Consider the following 18150-nt stretch of genomic DNA (forward strand, 5'->3'; position numbering starts at 1 on the left):
CGTGTCATAAAATATCTAAATTATCTTCTTTTTGTAATTTTTTTCATTTCTGTCATGACAGGTTATAGTTAGGAAGGATTCATGTGTCATGACAGTCATCACAGTCATGTCACTGTCATGTAGAAAACTTCAAGTAAAGTGTAACCAAGCAAATCGATAGCTTGGTGCCAAAATGTGTAAAGGACAAGACTTGCCAGCTTTGAATTGTGACACAGACACAATTGATTGACACAATTGAATTTTTGCAGTCCTAGTTTAGTTGGACATGTTAAGGAGAGAGTTGAGTTTGTACTTCTGACACTTGCCTTACTGTGTATGTCTTTGTTATAAGGCTTAATGTAACTTTACTTGAGTAAATGAGTAAAGAAAGAATATATGGATGTAACTTTACTGTCTAGAGGCTTGCTTTGGGGGACCAAACGAGTGTTTTTTTGTACATACTATAGGAATATAACATTATTTGCAAAGGGCATATTTTAAAACTCTGTTAATCCAAGACCATGAAACCATGTTCTGTATTTTCATAGCAAATGTATGCGTTTGTACCTTCTATCTAAATTTTTCAATAAAGATGATCAGTCACGAACAAATACAGAAGGTTTTCAATGTACGTGTGAGGGATTTGTCTTCTGGCTTGTTGTTAGTGTCAAAAGAGTTTAGCTCCCGAACAAGCTCTGGACAGGCTGCTGGAGCTTAAAAAGATTGGATCGTCCTCCTCAAAGCTGCACTTATTAACTATTAACAATGGATCAAATAACTGTGTACAATGTGAAAGTGACAAGCTCAGAAGGGAAGTATCACTCAACTCTGCAGTTCCCCTTCACTGTTTCGACTTTTTAACCTGCAACTTTTTCTGTTTTAACTGACTCTTGTTGCTCTCATCAACATTGTTTCCAGCTATTCTAAGAAAAAAAACTCTTAAAATGAGCTTTTTAAAACTGGAACTTCTTCTTGTGTTGCTGCCCCCCCAAACCGCTCGTACTCTCCAGAGAGTTAAAGCTATTCCTCCCGGAGCTCTGGGCCATGGCCAGGGGGTATTCATTTTTATCCTGGGTAAAACGAGAGGGCGGGAGGGGGGTATATTTTGGGTCTTAGGTGTGTGTGTGTGTGTGTGTGTGTGTGTTGGAGGTTGCAGTGGTTACAGTCTGTCTCATGTATCAGTGTACAACGGAGCCTTGAGGCAGCTGCTCTCTGGTGAGTGTCCCCATATCGCTGCTTTTTTGTCTCTCCTCTCCTGCCTTTCCATTTCTATACCGTCACACCGGCTGCTCTGTGCACCGTAGGTGTCTCAGGGGAGTGTTGTTTGCTTTGTTTGTATGATTTTTGCGGCTTAAGAGCTGTGGCCTGCAGCTAAGGACTATTTCTGTTGCAGTCACTTTAGTACAAATTCAAGATTGTAGCTACAATTGTTTTTTTTGTTTTTTTTAAATTCCACTTCACAATAATCCAGATTATTGTTTCGAGCAGGGAAGCACTGCGAGACAGGTCACTGGCTACTGGCTCTAGCAATATTTTTGGAAACATGTTAATCCTGCCTGCTGTGAATACCTCGGGCTGAAGCAGAGAGCTGCTTGTGCTAAAAGTCAAACTCACTTATTTTTCAGCCTCACAGACACGCACAGATGAACTGATTAAACAAGCATGGTATATTTAGCTTGCAGTTCAGGTCAAGATGCAAATGTCAATCTGGAAAGGTTCATTGTACGTTGTAGCAGCCAGTATTGTCAGCAGACATTAGCTAATCACAAATATATTGGCAGAGGCGTGGCTGTTGGCTGATGGAGTACGAATAATTGCAGTAAATGCCATAAATATGTTTGGGGCTCACTCTGTGTTGCCGTTACACAGTTTGTCCACCAGAGAGCACTGAACTGTAAAATAAAGTATACATTAAAAAAAACATCCAAACAATACATATCTTCTTCTAAATTTCAGTACTTTAAATGACAAATGTTTGCTTATGTTATGCGTTTATATTAAAATTGAATGTCACTTGACAAATTGGTATCCAATTCTTTAAAACTCTAAAACATCAATACAGATCGGCTTCAAAAATCTTTTATCGGTCAGGCTCAAGACCCATAAACAAGAATAAAACCTGAACAGTGAACAATACTCCCCCAAAGACTAATAATGTAAAGAATGATTGACTTAACCCTTGGGTATACAGCCTGAAATTGACAGAACTTTTCAAACATTTGTCATAAACCTGTAACGCTGAATGAGTCCTGTCATGCTTTGCTTAGTACATTTGCATGAAAATGACCCGAAAATAAAATTGCGCCATCTAACCCGAGCGCCCTGAATATCACAGCAGGTTTGATTCCCCGTTCAGAGCCTGGTTGCGTGCTCTGAAAATGACCCTGCCTCTCCGCCGTGCAGGAATGGCCTCTGCTGGGAACCTTTCTGAAGAGCAGGTGCACTGCTCCATCTGTCTGGACGTCTTCACTAACCCTGTGTCCATCCCCTGCGGACACAACTTCTGCCAGGGCTGCATCCTGGGATACTGGAAAACCAGCCCTTTGTACCAGTGCCCGATGTGTAAGAAGTCCTTCACCAAAAGGCCCGATATTAGCATCAACACGGTCCTGAGGGAAATCGCAGAGCAGTTCAAGGAGATCAGGGTTAGAAGTGTGGAGGAAAAGGCGAGCAAAGAAGACGAGAGAGAAAAGAAGTGGATGATGGAAAGAGGGAAAAGGGAGGATGAGGAGAGGCTTCTGGAGAAAGGTCAGAAGCAGCAGCTTCTGGAGGAGCTGAAGCAGAAGCAAGAGGAGGAGAGGAGAAAGAAAGAGAAGCCAGGAGAGAAAAGGCCTCTACTAGAGGAGCTACCGCCGCTGATCCCCCCTGTGTCGGCACCCAGAACCTCTCCTCCACCGTCACCCCAGGCCACAACTCCGGGGCCACCACCACCTCCTCTGCCCCAAACATCACCCCCACCTTCCCCTCAAATCACTGCTTCTCCCTCTCCTCAGACCACCCCTCCACCTCCTTCCTCTTCCCTCGCGATTCCGTCCTCTTCCTTCCCTGCTTGGCAGGAAGTCCTCTGTGATGTCTGCCTGGGGGACGGCAGGCCAAAAGCGATCAAATCCTGCCTCGTGTGCCTCACTTCCTACTGCGATGAGCACCTGACGTCTCATTCCGCCAGGTTCACCAAGCACAAGCTGATAGAACCCGTTGCCAACATGGAGGACCGGATGTGTCCAAAGCACGAGAGGCTCCTGGAGCTGTTCTGTAAGAGGGATCAGACCTGTGTGTGCGTGCTCTGCACGGAGACGGACCACAGGGCGCACTACACCGTCCCTGTGGAGAGAGAATGGACAGAGAAAAAGGTGAGACGGACCAACAACAAAAAAGAAAAAGTTTTTTTAGTTGGGCAAATGTATGCAGACATTTCCATCCCAATGAAGCTTCCTCACAGTCTGTTAACTGTAATCGATGATGCACTCAAAGTGGTTTTAAGTTTAAATAATTCTCAAATCAAGCTAAAACGCATAAACATATATTCCACCCAGATGACAACAATTGTCTGCTTACTGACACTATTTTTTATGGTTGTCACGCTTCTTGTCTTCTTGGTTTGGCCTTCTAGACACGTAACAGGTGTTTTTCCCGCCCAAATTTATGCTTTTTGAACACATGATGCAGTTATGCATTGCAATTTGGGCAGAAAAAATACTGAACGGTGCTGTGTGGTAGACATTTTAAGAAACCACAATGTTCCTGTCATGTGATATGGGTGTTGTCAGTATTGTCAATGAAAGATCTTAAGGGGAGACATAACAGGGAAATAGTTAAATTAATACTGTAGATACCACCATGAAATGTCCCCAGTTTAGACATTAAGACTGTTGGGTTTCTGTAAATAACATCACAGAGTACGGTCTAGACCTGTTCTTTTATGAAAAGCGCTGTGAGACGACTGTTATTGTGATTTGGCGCTATATAAATAAAATTGAATTGAATTGAAGTTGAAGGTTTTTTGAAATTGTAATGTTTATCTATTCAAATAAGGTATTATCTTGTTCTAACTTTTGCTGAACTTTGGAGAAATCTACAGGTGCAAAAAGACAAAGTGTAGTAAAATATACACAACATAAATGTGTATTTTGGGTGTTTTTTTCCCACTAGTCAAAAATAAATCTTGAAATTGCCTGTGGTGTAACTCTGCTCCATGCAACACGTTCTTGGTTTTAACCCAAGCTCCATGGACCATGCCATGTGTTTTTGCATCTAAAACCATGACAGATATGGTATTATTGTGCCTGTCTGCAGCCTTGTTTGTGTGAAATCCTGTTGTGCAGGCACAGCTGAAAAAGACAGAAATAGACGTTCAGCAGATGATCCAGGACAGAGTGACGAAGATGGAGGAGATCAAACGCTCTGTGGAACAAAACAAAGTGAGTGACAAACCGCCGTCACAGAGCTTCCTGACGCATTCTAATTCTAATACCAACAGTAAATGCATTGACACAGAGAGAATTAATCAACATATGCTTTGTTTGGATTCAGGCCAGTGCTCAGAGGGAGGTGGAGGAAAGCATGCAGGTCGTCTCGGAGCTGGTGCGCTCCATCCAGAAGAGTCAGGCCGAGCTGGTTTCGGTCATAGAGGAGAAGCAGAGGCAGACGGAGAGCTGGGCCCAAGGCCTCATCACTGCACTGGAGCAGGAAATCGCTGCGCTGAAGAGGAGAAATACAGACTTGGAGAACGTGGCTCGGACTGACCACATTCACTTCTTAAAGGCGAGAGAGCATTTTGCTTTAAAGAGCAAAGTTGGGGATAACTCTAAAGTTAAATGAAAAGAAAAAGGTGTAGATCTCAATATCAGATTCCAATCCATTCAGGACTGAGATGTTTGGCATCTCTATCTTAGGATAGTCTACATCCACAACGTTCCACTTTGGGGATTGCTCTGTTGCTGCTGGAAAGTCCACCGGATGTCCCTCTTTTTGGCGGGATATCTGTTACCTTCCGCTTTCTTTGTGTTGGAATTTTAATCTCTGGTGGATTTATGAGAGCTAAGGGTAATTACTCCTCAGATCTCTGCAGGGTAAATTCAGACAGCTAGCTAGACTATTTGTCCAATCTGAGTTTTCTGTTGCACGACTAAAACAACTTGTTGAACGTACACATGTTCCACCCAGACAAGTTTTAAGGCTATTTTATGCACCGTTGCTTCGTCCGGCGCTCAGCGCTGCCCGGTACAATTGTGATTGGTTTGCTAGTAGAAATTCTAGAAATGCTAATAAACCAGAGCACGTTTTTCTCCCATTCAAAATGCTGTGTGGACAAGGAGGGTCTGGCTATGGAAGACTAATTCAAGGGTACCACTTTTAAAATTTCCAGGTTCAATTGTAGCTTACCATTGCAGAGAGGAGAGTAGCTCCATCTCCGATGTGTTAATGAAGGGTGTAACCATGGTCAAATGAATTTTTCAATTGGCTTTTGTTCCATCATCTGCTTTGTGCTCTAACAACAGTGTCCTCTTCTGAACTGCAATGGAATCCAATATTAATAAAAAATAGACTTTAGGCTGCCAATCATTTTGGAAAAACAATCTCACAATCTTTGTTGAAAAAGTAGATAAATATGGTTTGAAAAGGACTCAATCTAAAAGAAAAAAAGCTTCCTGAGTATTGTTGATGTCTTAAAACACTTGCTATTTTTCATTTAAATTTTGTATATGATGTTGTTTTCATTGAGCTGTGTCTTGTGCTCCATTTCCCTGTAGAGCTTCCCAGCCCTTAGTACTCCTCCCTGTGTCAAAGACTGGTCCGAGACCAGTGTTCCCACTGACATGTGTGTAGGCATGATCAGGAGATCTGTGTCCAAACTGAAGGCATCGTTGAATGAAATTATCGGCAGACTGGCTGAAAGTGGTGGGCTTTCCTTTAACATTTCAACATATGTTTTATATGATTCTAATTTGAGGCAATAATAGGCCACAATAAGCTGGACACAGTTTGTTTAAAAATAATTTTGTCATTTTTTGTTTACAGAGATCAAGAAGATTATGAAATACACAGGTAATTATTTTTTTATTGCATTTGGTGTCTTTTTATCATCTCAAAATTCTCCAACAAAATTAATCATTCTTATGTCTCATGTTTCTGCAGTGGACGTCACTCTGGACCCTGACTCAGCCAACCCGTGGTTGCAGCTTTCCCAGGACAGACATCAGGTGAGACACCTGGGTGCATGGCAGGACCTCCCAGACAACCCCGATCGCTTCGACACAGTGGTCATCGTCCTGGGTCGCAATGGCTTCACCTCGGGGAGACACTACTGGGAGGTCCAGGTGGGGGACAAGGACGACTGGTACATGGGTGTGGCCAGGTCTTCTGTCAACAGAAAGGGCAGGATCTCTGTCAGCACGACCCAGGGCTACTGGGCTCTGGCCATGAAGAAAGGCCAGGGGTACCGGGTGTCAACATCCCCGCCCATAGTGCTCCCTCTCGACCCCAAGCCCAAGCGAGTGGGTGTGTACGTGGACTACGAAGAGGGGCAAGTGTCCTTTTATGATGTAAAGGCTCGGACCCATATTTACACGTTTAAAGATACATTCATGGAGAAGATTTTGCCTTTTTTCTACCTGTACTGTTGCGACAAAGCCTCTGATACCATCTCAATTTGTGCTGTAGATGAGAAAAGTCTGATCAAGCAAAACTAAGGACAAGTATGAAAATAAAAACAATCCTTATTAATATGAAAACTGCATTTTATGGTAGCCAAACTTCTTTTCATGGGATCCCTTATTTGTTTTTTTTTTGTATATTTATTACATGTATAGTGGAGCTCAACAAATATATTAGTGTACACCTTGAATATTCATATCAGCTGATGGAAGATCCACAAAGCCTTAAAGGGATAGTTTGGGAAACATGCATATTTGCTTTCTTGCAGAGTGTTAGATAAGTTTGATTTCTGATGTCTGTAATAAATATAAAGCTAGATCTAGAAAGCGCTTAGCCTAGCATTAAAATAAACAAAAACATCTACCTATCAGCACCTCGGAACTAACTAATAAAAGTTTGACATTTTGGGAAAATAAGCTTTTAGGCTTTTTTTTTACATAGACATTATGCTTATTTAATTTCTTGCCAAGGGTTAGATAAGAAGATTTGAACCTCTGTTATGTCTGTATGGTAAATATAGCCTACAGCTAAAGCCAACCGCCGTTAGCTTAGCTTAGCAAATTGACTGGAAACAGAGGCTAACCTCTTTCCTCTGTCCAAAAACAACAACATTCACCTAACAGCACCATTAAAGCTCACAAATTAACACTTTATATCCCATTGATTTAATAGGGGGAGGTTGATGTCATGATTGCATGTTTAAGTGTGATTGATATTGCGAAGGTTGTGTGCTGAATAGTATGAAGTGTGATCATGATTTACAACAATAAATATTCTTAATTGTCACCCTTTCTGGCTTCATGGACTTTTGGAATAATTTCAAGTTTCATTTCTCTCAAATGATGTCACATGACCACACCCTCTAGTAACTGGAGCTTGCTTCTCAGGGCTTGTCTCGAGAGGATGAGAATTGAATTGTTAGTGCTGCCATAACTACTACATGGTCTTGCTTGTGAAAGACTCTGGAAGTTACAGAATATCTGCAGATATCGAGTGAGTCATTTTTACAACTAATTTTGAAATTTTGGCTGTTGTTGTTGCTTTTAAAATACAGATGTGCAAGCTGATTCATGAGAATATGACTCATTGGGTGAGGTTGGGATTCACATTGTGTGAGAGACCAAGCAGCAAGCCAAGGAATGGTTTTATTTATAAAAGAGGTCAACTTGATAGCATGTAAATAAAGCTCTTAATGCGAAAAACTCAAAATACAAATGACCTAACAAAGAAGAAACAAAGGATACAAACTGGTATATCAGACCAGGTTTTGACACACAGGAGAAACTAACAATGAAATGAACAATGAAACTAACTAATTAAACTACAAATAATCAAAACAAAACACCTATTTCAAAAAAAATCTTAACTTACTCATGTAACATTAACCAAGATATTTAAAGAATGCTGCAACATGAGATGACATGTAGTGGTAGGCTCCAATTTGGCCACCTCCCCTAAAAAGCAGTTCTTGCTGCAGGCCAACCATTGAAAAATGAATGGACAGTGCATGTGTGACGTCACCCATTGGTTTGTGGAGATCGGCTATCCGTCGTCGAGTTTGCCGTTATGAGCGCAGCCATCCTGTATGCGGATGTGACAATTTTATGTTACTGTTTTCACTGGCAATCACATCATAGCCACGCGCAAAAACACGCCCCGCTTTATCACAGATTTTTAAAATAAACAAGGCCATAAATCAAAAAATGAACATCATTTGGTGTTGCTGAAGACTTCAAACTAGCGATTGAGACCATAAACTCATTATGAAAATGTTTACAGAGGTAGTAAATCAGTTGAGGTGTGTTAATGGGTCACTTTCTCATAGACGTCTACAGAAACCAACCTCCTTTTGCAACCGCACGTGTCGGCCCATGCTGGAATTCAGACAGAACGCAGGTTTAAGGCACTTCCGCTTCCACTTTGCAGCGCTTCGCCGAACCGGGTGCTTTGTCCATTAATATACAGTCTATGGTGTCACCCTTTTGTCCAGCAGACTGCTTGGACCCGTTCCAGAGTGTGGACACAACACTTGAAATCTCTAAAGAAATAAAAGGTTGTAAGAAAGAAACAGACAATTCAAAAGTAACTAAATGTCCCCAGCACAAAAGATACCTTGGTAATGTCAACTAAATAAATAAAGTACAGTATAAGAACAGTATGTGAAACCAAAATCATGTGACCTGTAGTAGTAGTAGTACTTCCTGTATTGTGTCTTCCTGCGAGTGTCTGTTCTGTTTCCTGTTTTATTTTGACAGTCTGGGTTTTCTGCTTTGTTGTGTCTTGCTTTACTTCCTGTGTTTGCCCGCCTCCAGTGATTGCCTAATGTTTCTCACCTGTTTCCCAGCCCTTGTGTCAGCTGCCTCTTGTTTCCTCGTTACCCAGTGGATTTAGTGTCTGTGTTCCCTTTGTCTCTTGTCAGTTCCTTTTGTTTGTTCCTGTCTCGTCTTGACTCTTCCCTGTGGTCTTCCTTCTCTCTGTGAGTTTTTCCAGCCTCTGTGCTCTAGTATTTGACTTTTTCCTGTTTTTTGTTATTGACATGTTTTTTGATATTAGTTTTTGCCTGCATCCTTGGGACTCTTTGTGTTATTATTGCCGACTGCTTTTTGGATCCCTTGTTTGTTGGAATTCTGTTTTTGTTAAGAAAACCACATAAACTCTCGCCCGCCTGCCTGCCTTATCTCTGTGTTTGGGTCCTCAATTCTGTGAACTGTGACAATATTGCTAAAATTAAAACTATAATGCATAGTTTCTGTCTCCCCCATGAGCAATTCTAAGTTTTGACAACACTGTTGGCACGTCCATATGATACAAGTCTTCCATGACTGCGCACAGTCCGAGTCTCAAACTTGAGTCCCCATCTCTATTATATTGTGTCTGAGAAATTACATGAACCAATCTTCAACCAAAAAGAAATGTCTAAACCAAAGAAAATTAAAGAGGTTACCACTTTTAGGATGGCTTTGGCCATCACACGTTGTCCACAGCCTAAAAATAGACTTGATTTCTAAGACTTATCTGACTTTTTACCTTTTTTTTTCTTAACTGTACGGAAGAACACATTTTAAACACAATTTTCTCCCGCAGATTCCATCATGTCATCTTTCAGTGTCCTTGCTTCATTTCCGGAGGATAATCTCCGGTGTCCGATATGTCTAAACGTCTTCAGCGACCCGGTCACCACACCTTGTGGTCACAACTTCTGCAAAACCTGCCTCAGCCAGCACTGGGACAAGAGTGATTTATGCAGCTGTCCGACGTGTCATAAAAGATTCCACATGAGGCCTGAAATCTCCACAAATGTGGTTATAGAGAATATTTCAGTCCAAATAAAGAAGAGGAAAGTTGAGACACCTGAAAGCGCTGTTACTCCGGGGCAGGTGAAGTGTGATGTGTGCGCAGATATAAAGTACAAGGCCCTGAAGTCCTGCCTGGTGTGTCTGACGTCGTATTGTGAAGGCCACCTGGAGCCTCATGGGAGAGTTCCTTCCCTGATGAGACACAAGCTGATCGACCCGCTGGAGAACCTGCAGGAGAGGATTTGTAAGAAGCATGAGAAGATCCTGGAGTTTTTCTGCAGGTTTGAGCAGGTGTGCATCTGTCTGCTGTGCTGTGAGACAGACCACAAAGACCACGAGACTGTGTCTATTGAAGAAGAAGGGGCTGAACAAAAAGTAGGTTTATTTTTTAAATGCCTCAGAATCTTAAATACAGGATGCAATGATCAAACCTTTTATGTCTTCAAATGTCATATTTTAGCAAAACATTGAGTCCAAGAAAGCAAAGATCAAATTGATGATTGATGACAGAATGGAAAAGATAAAGGAATTCACAGACTCTTCTGAAATGATCAGAGTGAGTAAATGTACATGTACTATTTTTTTACACTTGCATGTAAATCTGTGCCACTGACTTGACTTAATTTTTCTTTATAGGAAAAAGCAAATAAAGAGGTAGATGACAGTGACGAGCTCTTCAATACTCTGGTGAATCGTGTACAAGTGGCCCATACTGAACTAAAATCAAATATCGAAACAAAGCTCCAAAAATCCCAAGAGAGAGACAAAGTCATGATTGAGGAGCTGCAGGAGGAGATCGCCCAACTGCAGAGGAAGAACTGTGAGCTGGAGGAGCTTTCACAAAGTGACGACCACCTTCACCTTCTGCTGGTTAGTCCATGTTGACATCATTGTTTCCCCTTCTTTTGTATCTTTTCCTCGCTCCTGTGCTCCCACAACATGATGAGATGTAAGGGAGAGACCAGGACAGACAATATTTTTGTCATTTGATGTATGTAATGGGCGACCGAATCAATTGTGGGTCAGAAGATGAAAGGATTTTAATTGAATTTCCAGAAAATCTGTTTCTTTTTTTCCCCCAGCTTAGCGGATTGCAAAAACGTTTTTACAATATTTTCACTCTTCATATTTAAATCCAATGGTTTTTTTTATGTGCATAAAAACAGGTGGCTGTGAACACTTTGCAAGTTGACCAAAAAGCCAGACATGAAATATTTATTAAAAGAGTAGTTTTACAGTTTAGGAAATAGTATAATTATTAATTTAAGGAGACAGCAAGACAGTGTGTCAAGAAGCATGACTGGAAGAACACGTTTGGCTTTAATGGTTGGCTTTAAAAGGTCGCATATAGCCCAGTGGCACTCATGATCATGTGTCTGTGAATCATTTCAGACTTTGCAGGCCCTGAGCACCATATCAGACACCAAGGACTGGTCTAAGATCAAGGTTTACCCAGACCTGTACATGCAGACGCTCAGGAGAGCCATGACTCATCTTGTGCACACTTTCCTGTCACAACTGAAAACCCTGACAGACCTGGGTAAAGATCTGCTGCACTTGCTTCACCAGTAAGAATGTCTCTGTTTGTATTACTATCCAATAACTGTTGTGTGTTTTCACTTCTGACAGAACTGACCAGGATGAGACAGTACAAAGGTGGGGTCATACATTCAATCAACTTAACTTTCTTGCTGATTAAATTCAAGTACGACTAAAGTTGAAAAACTTTATTTTCCCAGAGGGTGTGACCTTTGACCCATTCACAGCGGGTTGCTGCCTTGTGGTGTCTGAATGTGGGAAAGTATTAAAGTACAACAAAATGTCAAGCCCCTCATCGTCTGATGACATGGAGAGGTTCGACTGTCCCATGGTTTTGGGGAAGAAGGGCTTCACCTCTGGGCGTCACTACTGGGAAGTCCAAGTGGGCCTGAGAACGGACTGGGACGTTGGTGTTGCAAAGGAGACGGTAGACCGAACAAGCGTCACGCCGAAAAAAGAAAATGGCTTCTTCGCCATAGGAAAGAGGTGTTCTGAATATCGAGTTCAATGTACACCCTACACACTCCTCCACCTGTGTCCCAGGCCAACAAGTGTAGGTGTGTATGTGGACTATATGGAAGGCAGAGTCTCTTTCTATGATGTCGAAAGGAAGTTGCACATACATTCTTTCACAAGAGAGTCTTTCACAGAGAAGCTGTTCCCGTACTTCTATCTGTACAGCTGGGCTAAGAAATGTAAGCCTTTGGTTATAACCCCATTGTGAGACAAAACATTTGTTCTTTCTCTCATTTGCTTCCTCCAACAGAGAGAGCAGTAGACTAGCAATTCCCAAGTTCTGCAAGGTCAAATTTTTTGATTTTTGGAGTCTGGTGGCATTTGGTGAGGGCATAGATGTATACAACGATTTCAATTCCCCCCTGTAAACTTACATAGGGCTGTCTGACATTGACGTAAAGTGGTTAATTATTCTAACTACAGTGTACACTTGAACGAATACTGACTAATTTGTGGCTAAAACACGTTTAGCCACTGCCCCCTTCGTCCACAGCAGTACATAGCTTAGCTTCTTAGTCAGTACCCCTGCCGGCTTCTCCACTGGGGGACTACTGACCGCCATCTACTGTAACTAATACACTGACTATGGATAAGTACCTCACACTTCAAAAGATTCAAACTATTCTTTCACATCCTTCAAAATCCACCACTTATCCTAAAAGATTAATTTTTGAGTAATCTGAACATCCCAAAAAGGCTGAGATCACATTGTGGTGAAGGTGGTACAATTTGAAATGTTTGAAAGGCTAAAATAAAGTTAAAAAACCAGCAACACCACCTATAGGTTTAAAAGAGCCTACGACTTCATAAAAAGGCTGCATAGGTTCTAAAATTGGGTGAGCAGTTGATCTTTGTGTCAACAACATCCCCGCCCATAACACTCCTCGACATTGGGAGAGAAGTTGTTATACTTGTGGGCTACTGCTGAGGCAGAGCCTCATGCAAAGAGAAGGACAAGTTTGACAGTAAAAACCACACGGAAAAACCCTTGTGAAAGTTAAAACTGTATATTTTGGTAACCAAACTTCATTGATGAGATACTGTTTTCTGTATGACATGTATAGGGTAGCTCAACACATATATTACACCTTACGTATTTATATCAGCTGATGGAAGTTCCACAAAGCCTTAAAAGGACAGTTATGCATATGGAAATATGCATATTTAGTTTCTTGCAGAGGGTTAGATAAGTTAGATTCCACTATAAAACTAGATCTAGCAAGTGCTTAGCTTAGCATTAATATGTACAAAACCATCTACCTACCAGCACCTCCCAACCCACTAATTAAAGGAAAAGTTTGATATTTTTGTAAATAAGCTTTTTGCTTTGTTACGCTTATTCAGTTTCTTGCCAAGGGTTACAGTACATAAGATTTATATCTCGGTTATGTCTGTACGGTAAATATAGCATCAGCTAGAGGCAACAGCCAGTTAGCTTAGCATAAGATCTGGAAGCAGAGTGAAACCTCTTGCCTGCCTCCTGTCCCAAAACATTCACCTAAAGGCACCCTTAAAGCTCACTAATTAACCCTTTATATCTCATTGATTGATATGCATGTTTTATTATTTAAGTGTAGTTGATGCTGTGCAGGTTGTGTAATTAAGAGAAGTGTGTTCATTAATTAAAACAAATATTCTCAATTGTTTCAGTCAAATGATGTCACTTGATCCCATCCACTAGGCTACATTGACTGGAGCCGCCTCGGCCTCAGCTTCTCAGGGCTCGTCTCGAGATGAGTATTGAATTGTTCAAAGTGCCATAATTCCTATATGGCCTTGCTTGTGAGAGACTCGGGAAGTAACAGAAAGTCAGTGTTGCGGACCAAACAGTAAAGGAACACAGGTTTAAAGTACAAAAAGAGATATAGCTGATGAATTAATTACTGTTGTATTGGTGGCATAACTCATAACTCTGTGTGGGAAGGGCCGCATAGTTAGCCTGGAAATCCAGACCCAAAAATGAAAGAATTAAAGGTCTCTCGCGAGATCTCTGGATTTTCATAGTGGTGTGACACGAAAATACAAAAATCAATCAATAAATCAATCAATCACATAAACCTAGGACCTTTACAATAGGTTAACAACACATTACTTAAAAAATAAAGCTAAATATAAATAAAATAAATAACAGACCTCCAAAATGACAAATGAATGACACTTATACTGTAGAAGTTTACCAAACCAATAAATACACACATTAGAGGAAAGCCCTTATCCCCACCCCTGCTGTCTGATCATTTGGTATGGTCCAATCTGGGAGTTAACAGGTGTTTTCATTTATTCTTGTTGATTAGACCTCTGCTCAGGTGAGAGGAGGGTCAGAGCTTTGACGGAAATTCACACGGGGCACGTTGATTTTTTTTTTTTAACGGTGTTTCGCTGTGGTTTCCGGGTTGAACGACATGCTTCCCGGAAACGGTGGAAAGCCACGGCAGAAGGCGGGCAGCGGGCTGTCAGGTATGTTTTCTCTCTCTCGTTTGGTGGCTGTGTCCAGCTGTCTGCTGCGTCACAGATACCCAATCAGCAAAGACTCGTGGTGACAGAAAGGCAGAGCGCTTGCGCATTCAACAGTGTGTTCTATGCACCCCCCCCCCCCCCCCCCCCCCCCCGTTTAAGTTTAAATAAACGTGTTGCCAGGTTTTGTCAGGGCTGAACGTGCCCTTGGTCACACGTCTTCGTCTACTAATAATAATATAATAATAATAATAAAGACAGAATTTGTCCTGTCCTAACAACTGCAACAAAGCGAATGGGGAAGATGTCAATTATTCTGTGCACCCACACAGTCCTGGGAAGAGGTCTAATCAGCCAGATTAACTGGAAACACCTGTGGGTGTCAGAGCTTTAAATAAAACAGCTTCCCGATGTGTCATAAAACGGGCTACAAGCTGTAAGATAAGATAATACTTTATTGTAGTCTATATTAATATAACTAAATAGCAAAAATGATGCCAATGTAAACTGTGAAACAGTGTAAACTCAACAACTTGTATTCACTCGACTGGAACTTAAAGGTGCGCTGACACAACCGTTTTTACTTGCATGTTTTGAAATATGTTAGGTCCATATGTGTGTGTGTGTTGTGAAAATGAACTGCTAGCTTCTGTCAGCTCTAGCCACTGAAAAGAAATGGGTGGAGAAATCAGACAATTGCAAAACCTGGTTGGTCTAATGTCATGTTGCCTGAGCTCACCCAGTTAAACTGGGTTAAAAAAAAAAAAAAAAAATGCTGATAGCCAGGCTCTCATTGGCTAGCTGTTAGCCAATCATAGTCAAGTGGCTTAGCTCATTGAAAATTAACGAGAACTGGCACAAATGGAGCCGAGTGTACCTGCAGGCTTTCTATACCACGCTAGAATGGCTTGAAACAAGGTAACCAAAGGCTTTTTTATTTTTTTATTTTTATTTTTTATCTCTACAAAATGTTCCAAAGTCTATGGTAGAACTTCAGACATTACCACAAAGTAATGAAAAACATGTGTCAGGGCACCCTATCTGGTTGTGATGTGGATGAGTGTGTACAACCTTAAACAATGACTTGTGTGGCCGTGGTCACCACAGCAGGATGAGTCATTTTTTACAACAGATTTCTGCTGTTTTGTGCTTTTTGAAAATACAGAACTGTAAGCATGGGATGCAGGACTAAGATGTGCAAGATGACTCACGGGAATATGACTCATTGGGTGGGTCAGGATTGTAAACAGGTCTTTGAAATAAAGTATTTTGAGCCTATCTAACTTTTTGGCTTTCTTTTCTTTTTTTTAACTGAGATAAGGTAGCATTAGGTATGCACAATATGTTTCTTTAATCGGCCTCGCAATATCAGCTATCACGCAATAACCGGATCACGTAAGGCTGTGACATATTTTAAAAGACACTCTAATTCTTTTGTCTTAGTGTAAAGAAAATATCAAAAAAACTGCAGGCAGTTATAATGTAACTGTCATTTGTTTTAGTGATGCCTTTTAAACCAATTCAGTGTTTAATTTTTTTCAATAAAGGAATGTTCGTAAGGATTTGAAGCTTCAACGTGCAACTTGTATTTCAGCAGAATGAAAGCAGCAGAACTAAGCACACTGTAAGTACAGTTTATGTATCAGAAGTAATATTGTGATCGTCATATTCAATGTTATCAAGGGGACAAGAGGGATTTACGCAGCTGCCCGATATGTCATAAAAGATTCCATGAGGAGGCCTGAGATCTTCACAAATGTGGTTGTTGAGAATATTTCAGTCCAAATAAAGAAGAGGAAAGTTGAGACACCGGGGCAGGTGAGGTGTGATTTGTGCACAGACATGAAGTACAAGGCCCTGAAGTCCTGCCTGGTGTGGCTGACATCTTATTGTGAAGCTCACCTGAAGCCTCATGTGAGAGTTCCTTCCCTGATGAGACAAAATCATGAAGATCCTGGAGTTCTGTAGTGAGACAGAGCACAAATACCATGAGACAGTCTATTGAAGAAGGGTCTCAACAAACTTTATTTTTAAATGCCTCAGAATCTTGAATACAGGATGGAATGATCAAACCTTTTTATGTCTTGAAATTTTAGCAAAACATTGAGTCCAAGAAAGCAAAGATCAAATTGATGACAGAAAAAAGGAATTCAGACTCTTCTGAATGATCAGAGTGAGTAATTGTACCTGTGCTTTATTGGTTGGCTTTCAAAGGTTGCCTATAGCCCAGTGGTACTCATGATCATGTGTCTGTGAACCATTTCAGACTTTGCAGGCCCTGAGCACCATATCAGACACCAAGGACTGGTCTAAGATCAAGGTTTACCCAGACCTGTACATGCAGACGCTCAGGAGAGTCATGACAGGAGCCAAGCACTGTAAGTGTGTATGTGGACTATATGGAGGGCGTTTATTCTTTCACAGAGAAGCTGTTCGCCTTCTATCAGCACAGCAGGGATAGGTATTCAGTATCTATCACTATCTCCTCAATGAGATGACTCGTCTCTTGCTAATTCTTACTCGCTCCTTCCAACGAGCTAATAACTGACCATAACAATAACTAGCTCATCAAGGCAGCAGTAGACTAGCACCTCCCTGTTTTGCATAGTAACATGCTTTTTTTTTTTCTCTATCTATCTATCTATCTATCTATCTATCTATCTATCTATCTATCTATCTATCTATCTATCTATCTATCTATCTATCTATCGTTTGGTGGCTTTGAGAGCAGTGATGTATTCAACTGCATCAGTTCCTTCACAGTACAAGTTAATGAGTGAGTTTATCACAGTGTGTATGAAAGTTCCAGTCTGGACAGCGGCCTACGTGTAGTTTTTGTAATGCATATTCGGATTATTATATCACCATTGTGTCATTTTACAAAACCTTAAGCCTTTAAGTTGGGAAAATGTCATCAAGTGTTCAAACCTCTGTCTGTTCTACAAAATCATCCATGGTCTGTCGTCTCCTCCACATCAGGAACACCACACAGTAACACGAGGGTTGGCTCGAGGAGACTGTAAGTGCATTTAGTTAGTGCCTTTTTAGTCACAACAGCACGGGAGTGGAACTCGGTCCCTCAGAACATCAGAGAACTCACCACATACACTCTGGGGAAACCCCCCCCCCCCCCAAAAAAACTGGTTTATAACTCATCAGACATGTCAGCAGAATATGTATTTATTAACCTACCCGTGCGGCCACTTGTGTCTCTGTTGTCAATGTGTAGTATAATACATTTTTTTTAAACCCTAATGTCTGTATCAGAGAAGTTGTACACAGTATTTCTCAATGGGATTTGAAGAGTTTTATCTATTTCACTGCTTTTTGTTGTTGTTATATTTGGATTGTTCACTGTCATCTTGTTTTTAGGGAGACAATTTTAAGATCTGTCCAGGGACAACGGATGAAAAAAAGCCTTTTGGCTAATTCTGGTGCATTTACAGCAACAATTAATGTACACTGAAGAATTTGACTTTTTTTAAACTCAATATATTTTAAATATTAGCCAGAATCAACGTCAGAGATACAGATGCTGTTTTCAAGTCCTGTAGGCCCTACATATCGAAGTGCTTCTGAACGGTGATGCATTCACTTACTAACGTACTGTAGGCTACATACCGACATGCATTTAAATGTGTAGTTAGCTGGGAAACAGTTTAATTTGATGAAAATGGATTTTTCTGACTTTTTTTTCACAATAACAAGTGGT

General features: G+C 41.1%; 2 protein-coding genes and 1 long non-coding RNA gene across 5 annotated transcripts; all 3 read left to right on the forward strand.

The window, feature by feature from the left end:
• The first annotated feature begins 1115 nt into the window (after nt 1-1115).
• si:dkey-46i9.6 (E3 ubiquitin-protein ligase TRIM39) lies at nt 1116-7419 on the forward strand. 2 transcript variants are annotated; one of them, XM_032543993.1, is made up of 7 exons: nt 1116-1194; nt 2383-3329; nt 4302-4397; nt 4510-4740; nt 5730-5877; nt 5998-6024; nt 6115-7419. In XM_032543993.1, the coding sequence occupies exons 2-7, from the start codon at nt 2385-2387 to the stop codon at nt 6666-6668; spliced, it is 2001 nt and encodes a 666-aa protein (XP_032399884.1). In that variant the 5' UTR covers nt 1116-1194; nt 2383-2384; the 3' UTR covers nt 6669-7419. The 2 variants fall into 2 exon arrangements, with proteins under 2 accessions (XP_032399884.1, XP_032399883.1); XM_032543992.1 differs by having other exon boundaries at nt 1123-1194; nt 2315-3329; nt 6115-6668.
• A 100-nt stretch (nt 7420-7519) lies between these two features.
• On the forward strand, nt 7520-12192 carry LOC116706931 (E3 ubiquitin-protein ligase TRIM41). Of its 2 annotated transcripts, none has more exons than XM_032543996.1 (7): nt 7520-7626; nt 9718-10304; nt 10390-10485; nt 10566-10799; nt 11322-11469; nt 11559-11585; nt 11669-12192. In XM_032543996.1, the coding sequence occupies exons 2-7, from the start codon at nt 9726-9728 to the stop codon at nt 12190-12192; spliced, it is 1608 nt and encodes a 535-aa protein (XP_032399887.1). In that variant the 5' UTR covers nt 7520-7626; nt 9718-9725. The 2 variants fall into 2 exon arrangements, with proteins under 2 accessions (XP_032399887.1, XP_032399888.1); XM_032543997.1 differs by lacking the exon at nt 7520-7626 and adding an exon at nt 8682-8686.
• A 3791-nt stretch (nt 12193-15983) lies between these two features.
• LOC116706948 (uncharacterized) lies at nt 15984-17061 on the forward strand. Its single transcript, XR_004336374.1, has 3 exons — nt 15984-16062; nt 16535-16611; nt 16705-17061. It is a non-coding gene; the product is annotated as an uncharacterized LOC116706948 (long non-coding RNA).
• The last annotated feature ends 1089 nt before the right edge of the window (nt 17062-18150 follow it).

Source organism: Etheostoma spectabile, chromosome 19, assembly GCF_008692095.1.
Source record: "Etheostoma spectabile isolate EspeVRDwgs_2016 chromosome 19, UIUC_Espe_1.0, whole genome shotgun sequence".
NCBI lineage: Eukaryota > Metazoa > Chordata > Actinopteri > Perciformes > Percidae > Etheostoma > Etheostoma spectabile.

Coding starts and splice junctions, on each gene's coding strand:
- LOC116706931 (XM_032543996.1), top strand. CDS start 9,726: ATGTCATCTTTCAGTGTCCTTGCTTCATTTCCGGAGGATAATCTCCGG. Junction 10,486..10,565: donor ACTCTTCTGAAATGATCAGA/GTGAGTAAATGT, acceptor TTTTCTTTATAG/GAAAAAGCAAATAAAGAGGT. Junction 11,586..11,668: donor CAGGATGAGACAGTACAAAG/GTGGGGTCATAC, acceptor TTATTTTCCCAG/AGGGTGTGACCTTTGACCCA.
- si:dkey-46i9.6 (XM_032543992.1), top strand. CDS start 2,358: ATGACCCTGCCTCTCCGCCGTGCAGGAATGGCCTCTGCTGGGAACCTT. Junction 5,878..5,997: donor CGGCAGACTGGCTGAAAGTG/GTGGGCTTTCCT, acceptor TTTTGTTTACAG/AGATCAAGAAGATTATGAAA. Junction 6,025..6,114: donor GAAGATTATGAAATACACAG/GTAATTATTTTT, acceptor ATGTTTCTGCAG/TGGACGTCACTCTGGACCCT.